At 35.4% G+C, this 9,812-nt stretch overlaps 1 protein-coding gene across 2 annotated transcripts; it reads left to right on the top strand.

Moving 5' to 3' along the window:
• Positions 1-3,002: 3,002 nt before the first annotated feature.
• LOC134267554 (dual oxidase maturation factor 1-like) lies at positions 3,003-8,515 on the top strand. 2 transcript variants are annotated; one of them, XM_062749762.1, is made up of 9 exons: positions 3,003-3,286; positions 4,511-4,568; positions 5,389-5,526; positions 5,808-5,906; positions 6,381-6,534; positions 6,987-7,201; positions 7,697-7,810; positions 7,900-8,060; positions 8,282-8,515. In XM_062749762.1, exons 1-9 carry the CDS (start codon positions 3,116-3,118, stop codon positions 8,393-8,395), a joined length of 1,224 nt encoding a protein of 407 aa, XP_062605746.1. In that variant the 5' UTR covers positions 3,003-3,115; the 3' UTR covers positions 8,396-8,515. The 2 variants fall into 2 exon arrangements, with proteins under 2 accessions (XP_062605746.1, XP_062605745.1); XM_062749761.1 differs by having other exon boundaries at positions 3,011-3,286; positions 7,897-8,060.
• Positions 8,516-9,812: the final 1,297 nt, after the last annotated feature.

The following is a 9,812-nucleotide window of genomic DNA, read 5'->3' as shown; positions in this document are numbered from 1 at the left end:
ATTTACACTACCCCAGAATGCTTCCACATAAGTTTCAGCTTTTCTGGCCCAGTGGTTGTTGAGAAGAAGATTTTCAAAGATTTTTCCTATATATTTCTATATAAAACTTTGATTCCCCATTGTGGCCCCGCCCTTCCCCCGGGTGTCATTATTTGAACAATTTAAAATCTACACTATATCAGGATGCTTCCATATAAGTTTCAGCTTTTCTGGCCCAGTGGTTCTTGAGAAGAAGATTTTCAAAGATTTTTCCTATATATTTCTATATAAAACTTTGATACCCCATTGTGGCCCCCCCCCTTCCCCTGGGGGTCATGATTGTACAATTTGGAATCTACACTATACCAGGATGCTTCCACATAAGTTTCAGCTTTTCTGGCCCAGTGGTTCTTGAGAAGAAGATTTTCAAAGATTTTTCCTATATATTTCTATGTAAAACTTTGATTCCCCATTGTGGCCCCACCCATCCCCCGGGGGTCATGATTTGAACAATGTAGAATCTACATTATACCAGGATGCTTCCACATAAGTTTCAGCTTTTCTGGCCCAGTGGTTCTTGAGAAGAAGATTTTCAAAGATTTTTCCTATATATTTCTATGTAAAACTTTGATTCCCCATTGTGGCCCCGCCCTTCCCCCGGGAGTCATGATTTGAACAGTTTAGAATCTACACTATACCAGGATGCTTCCATATAAGTTTCAGCTTTTCTGGCCCATTGGTTCTTGAGAAGAAGATTTTCAAAGATTTTTCCTATATATTTCTATATAAAACTTTGATACCCCCTTGTGCCCCCCCCTTCCCCTGGGGGTCATGATTGAACAATTTGGAATCTACACTATACCAGGATGCTTCCACATAAGTTTCAGCTTTTCTGGCCCAGTGGTTCTTGAGAAGAAGATTTTCAAAGATTTTTCCTATATATTTCTATGTAAAACTTTGATTCCCCATTGTGGCCCCACCCATCCCCCGGGGGTCATGATTTGAACAATTTAGAATCTACATTATACCAGGATGCTTCCATATAAGTTTCAGCTTTTCTGGCCCAGTGGTTCTTGAGAAGAAGATTTTCAAAGATTTTTCCTACATATTTCTATATAAAACTTTGATTCCCCATTGTGGCCCCGCCCTTCCCCCGGGGGTCATGATTTGAACAATTTAGAATCTACACTATACCAGGATGCTTCCATATAAGTTTCAGCTTTTCTGGCCCATTGGTTCTTGAGAAGAAGATTTTCAAAGATTTTTCCTACATATTTCTATATAAAACTTTGATTCCCCATTGTGGCCCCGCCCTTCCCCCGGGGGTCATGATTTGAACAATTTAGAATCTACACTATACCAGGATGCTTCCACATAAGTTTCAGCTTTTCTGGCCCATGGTTCTTGAGAAGAAGATTTTCAAAGATTTTTCCTATATATTTCTATATAAAACTTTGATTCCCCATTGTGGCCCCGCCCTTCCCCCGGGGGTCATTATTTGAACAATTTAGAATGTACACTATACCAGAATGCTTCCACATAAGTTTCAGCTTTACTGGCCCAGTGGTTCTTGAGAAGAAGATTTTTTCATGACCCCACCCTATTTTTGTCTTTTCTTGATTATCTCCCCTTGCGAGGGGATATGTCCCTTCATTTTAACAATTTAAATTTCCCTTTACCCAAGGATGCTTTGTACCAAGTTTGGTCAAAATTGGCCCAGTGGTTCTTGAGAAGAAGTCGAAAATGTGAAAAGTTTACAGACGGACAGACGGACGGACGGACAGCTAGACGGACGACGGACAAAATGTGATCAGAAAAGCTCACTTGAGCCTTCGGCTCAGGTGAGCTAAAAAAATCGGAACTACAAAATTCTTATATCTCGTAAATGGTCATCTATAAAACTACTTTCTTAAAAATTACATGTATAATGCATCTACATACAATATTCTAAAGTTACTATAAAAGTTGCTTGAGTTCCTTGATGACAATATCTATTTAATCTAGAAACAAGATCTTCCAACAATATGTTGACATTGCCATGAACACCATTGAGCTCCATTAATATCCGACCTGTTTTATATTTTTTTTTATAAAGCAGAGATTATTCAAAACTTCTACACGATAAGAAGAAAACTCTTACTTTCTAGCCTATAGTTTCACTTATAGACAAGTATACATGTATGAAATTTATGTTTCGTTTTATCAATTAACAACAGCTACATATATATATGTCGACTCGATATATCCCCATGAGCATGGAACAAATGACACAACAGAGTCTACCACATTTGTTTTATATTCGAATGTTTTGTTGACTAGAGTCGATAATGGCAAACGTAACAACTCCTCTGTCTGACAAACTTGCATTTCAATTCTTCTTATTACTGAACGGTAATCATGTACCACTATCACCTGCATTTGTTGATCATATGCCTTATTCCATATGTTTTGAGTACAATCATATTTAAACCCATTCAGAATACTGACAAATAAGTTGATGTATCAGAGATTAACAGTTCGCAATTTGAAAATATTCTGTGAGGCTTCATGTACGATGGTTTGAAATCCCGATGATTTATAGGTGCATGCACTACACGTTATGAAAGTACTAGTACACCGACCTAGCAAATATTCTTCCATTCAGTCCGATTAAAACCAGCCCCTTCTCCTATCGTCGTACTGACAAAATAGAAGAAGGGGTTTGTTTTTAATCAGACTGCGAATACTCCTTACAGTCCTTTATCAGCCAAAATAAACCTTTTTTTTCTTTTTACCAAAAAGATATTATTTATGATACGGGTTGTAACCAAAAATGAATTGCAATAATAACCCCATAGAATTAAATTTCGTAAAAGGATATTTTTAATTGGTTTAAAACAACAAAGAAGTGTTCGATATCAATTAGGGCTTCGGATCTGTCATCCATTGGTTATGCATTAACCTTTTAAGTTTAGTTTTGTTTAGTTGTAGGTATAACATCATCAAAAGCAAATGCACAAATTACAAGGAAGAAGGTGGAAAAAGGTTGGAAGAAATTACCCCTCGAGTTCATATATGCCGTGAATACTTAACTGTTCTGTACGTCTTCAGCAACTTCACTTCTTTATTTACTAAAGGGAACATAGCTAGCTGTCGAATGTCTGCTCCTGGCATCTTTGACGCCTTTCGGTCCAATGGCGCCCCGACCTATTACGACTCCGACAAGACGCCTTTTATGGCGGATATTCTGGAGTCGGGACTTATTTACGCCTTTGTGATATTAGCTTTTTCATTCTTCATCATCCTTCCTGGAATTCGTGGCAAAGAGGTAAAAAAAAAAATCTTAATTTTAATTGACAGCCAATGTCTTCGTTTCTACTCTAAAAATGTAAGCTAAACTTTTCAGCATAACCTGTAATATATTTAAAATTCAAATCATTCTTCAAATAAAAACTGAAGAAAGTTTGCGATTCATATTTATTTTAAACCTCCTCATAACCAAGAAGTTACACAGGAATAACAACATTGATGCAAAGTTTAAAGAACACTTTCTTAACTCCTGCGAAAAATTAGAAATTTTAAAATGCACAGTGGACAGTCAATATTTCTAAGCTAGTTCTGTAGGACTTTTCTATAACCAAGAAATGTTCGTACATTGTAAATAAAAACCAAGTCTACATACATTGATATTAAAAAGATGCGTATGTTTATTGACTGCCACTTTTTATATATTCTTTGAAGAAAAAGTCTTCTAACAATTTTTTGGAATTTTGATCGGCGCTAAGTGTGCTACTCTGATAGTTTTAATAACCTTATAAAGCGGGAATTATTCAAAAACTTTAACAAGACAGAATTTTAAGAAAAGAGAAATTTTGTTGTAACCTTCTTTTGGATCCATCGGTCATTTTATCAGTGTCAATTTCCCTTATTCAAAGTCTGATAATGATGTCACCTGCAAATGATGTTTATGTGTCACAATTGGTTCTGTATGTAAGAGCAGTTTATGGGTACTATCGAGATCTGAAATAAATCGGGCTAATGAAAAACAATTTGATGTAACAGCGTTTCCAACAATTTCTTCTAAAGTCAGTCAGAGTGTTTCAATTTCTATGCTCGATAGAAAAATGCCAACGCATCCTATCTTTTGGTTGTTATTTGACTTAATATTTCATATCAATTGTTATAGGACATTGATTTCACATTAATTTTGACTATTGTTTACTCTGTTCACCTGAGTATTACAAAGGGCTTACGGCGGGGGATGTTTACTCGTACAAAGTACCTGATCCCGTCTCCGTGTTTTTAAGGGTCTTTATTTTTGCCTCCGTTTTGTTATCTGATTTATGAAACCAATCGTTGTTTTTATCATCATTTCATTAAATGTAATAAATAATTTGAACCATATATAAATACAATCTTGCATTTATGTTTTTTAACTTTTTTTTGTTGCAAATTTGCCTTTTTCAAACATTTTTTTTTTTGGGCAAATTTGCCTTTTGCCATTTGCTACATGTACAGTTCTTTTGATATTGGTTAATTTTACCAATTTTAGAGACTTTTCGTGTTCATACGTGTAACAGTGACATTATTCATTGGTGGAGTTATTATGTGTAAGTATAATTTCCAATTCTTAGGTGCTTTATATTTATGTAACTTAATAATTGAGTATCAGATGTAAAAAATCACTTACTAAATGTATAAAATAAAATAAGAAAATGTTGATAAATGCCTGAATTACATTTCTAAGAAGTTAACATAGGATAGGAGAAATTAACGTATAAATTTTCGATTTTATCAACCAACTTTACTATTCTGGGGCCCAACTTTACAATTCTAGTAATAAAAAGCTACATTTCTAGTCACAAACTTTCCAAATAAAGAGACCATCTTTACAATTTTAATGGCATACTTAACAAATCTGGTGCCTAACTATACAGTTCTAGGGACAACCTGTACAATTCTAGTGCCTTATTTTACAATCTTTACATACAATTCTGTTGAAAAAATTAACATTTCTAGTGATCTATCTTTACAATTCTAATACTATAGCAAACTTTACAATCCAATCCAATAGTATAATTCTATTGACTAACTTTACAATTCCATTGACTAAATTTACAATTCTATTGACTAATTCTACCATTCTAGTAACAAACTTTACACTTCTGGTAACAAACTTTACAATTCTATTGACTAACTTTACAATTCTATTGACTAATTCTACGATTCTAGTAACAAACTTTACACTTCTAGTAACAAACTTTACAATTCGAGACTTTAATTTACAATTCTAGAAACCAATTTTACAATTCTGTGACAAATTTTGTATCATGCAATTCTTTTTACTAATCTATAATTCTTGGGACTAATTTTACAATTCAAGTGACAAACTTTACAATTCTTCCGAATGATTTAAATTCTTAATTCTAGTGACAAATTTTGGGTACGAGTGGGAAGTTGCAGAGGCCAAAAATGTCAGGACCAAGTATAAAGCGGGATCAGCAGGGGAGATAACCGCAGATATAGGCGTACATATGGGCCTCCGAGGGATCAATGTAACACTGAAAGGTACAGCTATCGTTTGAAATCTGTGTGGTATCTAGATGAAACACTATTAAGGCGCTTCAAGGTACTTTGAAAGCAACATCACGCTAGGTGTAACACGGAAGATTATAGAACTTACACTTTGCTGTAAAAGCACAATTATACATCTGTATATACCGTACGTGCATATACTTACTTATAATGGTATCTTGTAACGACTGCCATGTTAATTAAAAGTTTAAGGAGTAAAGTAGGGACTATGTCCCAAGTTCAAAGCTGGATATGCATTTCTTTTTTTAATTAAGCTGAAGGAGAAAATCGAGGTCCTTTTAACGAAACCATAAACTACAATGAACATTTTGATTGGAGATGGGAGCAAGGCAGATTAGGTTTCGGGATATTTGGTAGGTATCTAGAAGTTAAGGTATATAACGGTTATACATGTAAGTTGTAAGTAATATTGGTATATATAACTTAAGTTTATCATTAGAAATATTGGTGCATGTATATAGTTGTCCCGCCCACAACCTCGCGGATTGAATAGGCTTAATGAAGGATTTAAGGCCATGGAAATAATATCTTTGATTAGGAGTACATTGATGATTTAAATAATTTTTAAAGGATTATTAATGAACATATATTAATAACATTTTCAGTTTTTAGCGAAAAGTCAGTAACTGTATAGTGTTCATATCAAGTTTAAAATTTTTTTTAAAAAAATGTCAGAAAAGTACATGAACGTGCAAAACTCTAGTCAATCGAAATACCCCCTCTAATGGTTATAAAGTTGTATAAACATGTATTGAAAATATTTCCCCATCGTTTCTAAACTACATTTAGCTGTCACTATAAATATTCCAATTCAAACATTTTTGTAGCTGGGCGTTTTAACCAGGAGTTTCGAGCCCGTCAATTCCGAGGAACTCCCTTTCCCATCATCTGGATTGCTGAGTATTTTATATTTGACGGGGAGGGGGTCAGATGGGGGCGACATTACAGACAAGCAGGATGGTACGCCCATATCATGATGTGGTAAGTAGAGATTGTTATACTATGACCAATTTAATTAATTTTTCCAAACCTTTGAAGTAATTGTTAAATATTAATAAGTCTGTATTGTCTCCAAGCAACCAATGCTTATTATACCCCCGTTTGAAAAGTGGGAGTGTGTATAGTGTCCATCTGTCCACCCGTTACACTTTGGGGTACCAATCTCTTATCCCCAACTCCTCGTATACCACTGAAAAAAATTTTAATGATACTTGTCTTCACAGGTTCTTTATAACATAATGCCATTGTGCATCTCCTTTTTAATTTTTTCTGACACTTATTTCGGGTCTTCCAGAGCAAAACATGGACTTTGCCATTGTTATCACTATAATGACATATGGGAGGTGGGGTATCACTTACTGAGCCCATTGCTCACAGTACCTTTAGCTTAAACAGAATTCAGCAATTTAAGGAGAATTTTTATTGATTTTCAGGTTGGCTCTTCCTCTCTGGGTTTTGACAATAATCCTGTTCTTCATTCTTTTGAAATATGGCGCGTATTTCCTCATGTTGACCGGCGGAGTAATGGTTATAGCCAACATTATCTGGGCCACCCTTAGGAATCCCTTCGAATTACTTATTCCTTTCAGCGCTGAACACAAGTTAGAATTCCATTTTGGAGCATCTTTTTACCTGAATTTGTTTACAGGTTTGTACAACTTGATTACTTATTGTGAGACCATTAATTTTTTCCGATCTACGAAACTCTCCATGAAGAGGTAATTCATTTCAGTTTTACATCATTTTAGAAATTGTCATATGTCAGCAAATACAATCTATGATTCAGTCGAATGCTGATAGACGATTTTCATACAAATTTTTACCTAATCCATTGCACACTGAATTGTCTACGCCTGTTTTCCCTTTTACCAATCATGGCAAGAAACACAAGATGGGTGTGATCGTTTAACAGGGTGAAGGTGCTCCTTCATGGCACTTGATCCAACTTTTGATGACGTTAGAAAACCATTTTTGCCCTGTTCCCAATTTGTTTTGTTAAAGTGACTTTGGATCTCCTTATTTCATCGAGATTGACACGTTAAAAAACAAAATGATGTCATTAAATTTTTTTTTGCATTAATAGGTATTACTGTTTTTTTCTATAACTAAAAGTAATGGCAACAATTACTATTTAACTTTTCAGGCCTTCTATGTATTATTCTGGGCGCTGTAATCTGGTTCCTTGATCTCCGATTCCCGGAACTAATCACCAATTTCTTTGGTGTTGATCCTTTACAGGATGACAATTTTATACAAGGTGAGAGATAAAAAAATTCTGATGGCAAAAATTTTTAATCCCATTTTCTAACATACTAGTATTTTAATTTCCTTTTTCAAAAATAGAAGATAGTCTCAGCCCCGACGAAAAAATGAACGGTTTGGAAATGACTGGCATAGACAACGGACAACCACACAATAGTCACGAAGACAGGTATCGGAAACCGATACCAGTTCCAACGCCCGATGACGCGGAAGAATATGAAGAAGACGATATTTACGAGCTTCCGGTACGACAAACGAAACTATTTATCACTGACATGCGTATTAATATATTATTATTAAGTTACATTGGTTTTATATAATACTAAATGAAAATCATTCTTATGAAGTAATCATACTAAGGAATAATTATTTTATCTCTGTTGCGCGCTTTTCATCTTTTTGGAAAATCCTTCTCAAAATAATGGTTGGTTAGAGGGAATTATCATTTTATTGCGTTTCGTTGAAGGTGTTTGAGCCGAAGCCAGCAAAATCTAACAAGTTTGGGAAGCGCAAGTCACGTGGTCTAACTCAACGTCTGCAGAAACCAAGACGTCGAAGTACACCGGACATCCCGGAATAAATCTGACATTAAACCGCTTGTTTAAAAAAAATTATATATCCCCGAAACATCTATTAGTCTCTCTCTCTTCTTTAACTCAATTTTTATATGCATGATCAACCTTTCTTAGATTGTCAATATACCCGGTATATTCCCAGATAGCATGACTATGTTGGGCCAACATTTGTTAAAGGTTGTATGGTTGTCGTTGGGGGAACAACGTTGGGCCAACGTTGGACCAATGTTACCAAGTCAACCTTCTCGACCATGACGGAATTCCTATGTTGGCCTAACGTTGGTCCAACGTAAGCAATTTCCATTCACTTTAGTTTCCAAAGAAGGAAGGATCATGGTGTTGGCCCAACGTTGGACCAATGTTTATAATACACCCTTAAAGAAAGTGTACATTGTATTTACAAGTTGGAAGTAGTATGTTGGCCCAACGTTGGCCCATTGTTTGTAATACACCCTTAAAGAAAGTGCCTTATCAAGTTTGTAGTAGTATGTTGGCCCAACGTTGGCACAATGTTTGTAATACATCCTTAAAGAAAGTGCCTTATCAAGTTGGTAGTATTATGTTGGCCCAACGTTGGCCCATTGTTTGTAATACACCCTTTAAGAACGTGTCCTATCAAGTTGGTAGTAGTGTATTGGCCCAACGTTGGCACAATGTTTGTAATACATCCTTAAAGAAAGTGCCTTATCAAGTTGGTAGTAGTATGTAGGCCCAATGTTGGCCCAACGTTGGCCAATTGTTTGTAATACACCCTTAAAGAACGTGTCCTATCAAGTTGATAGTATTATGTTGGCCCAACGTTGGTCCATTGTTTGTAATACACTCTTAAAGAACGTGTCCTATCAAGTTGGTAGTAGTATGTAGGCCCAAGGTTGGCCCATTGTTTGTAATACACCCTTAAAGAAAGTGCCTTATCAAGTTGGTAGTAGTATGTTGGCCCAACGTTGGCACAATGTTTGTAATACACACAAGTGTTATTTTGTTTAGGTCTTTCAAAAATGGGATATTTATATTGGGCCAACGTTGGCCCAATTATTATACTTTCAACTAATTGATGGTGTTAATTTTATAATTAGCTGCTGAGCTTTACGTTGGGACAAGGTTGGCACATTCTGAAATAATTAAAAGGACTTTCTATGCCCATGCTTATCATTGGATGACTGCTTTTGTTTAGATATGATATTTTCAACATTTTAACTTTGCACTTAAGTGATCAAGCACCAAAGAGTGTTTTATCCTATTTTTTGAATTGTGTATATGCTTATTTATTTGTAATAACCCAGACAGTGGAACACCGTTGGCCCAGTCTTACATTATGGTTCTATTATCTATGTTGGGTTACCTTGATTGGGCCAACAATGGCCCAACATGGAATATTGATAGCTGGTTATGTATAATAGTGCGCTAATGTTGGGCTAACTG

Source organism: Saccostrea cucullata, unplaced genomic scaffold, assembly GCF_032062105.1.
Source record: "Saccostrea cucullata isolate Sc308-1 unplaced genomic scaffold, CSIRO_AGI_Scuc_v1 ctg9777, whole genome shotgun sequence".
Classification (NCBI taxonomy): domain Eukaryota; kingdom Metazoa; phylum Mollusca; class Bivalvia; order Ostreida; family Ostreidae; genus Saccostrea; species Saccostrea cuccullata.
This window is presented reverse-complemented; position numbering and strand designations above follow the sequence as displayed.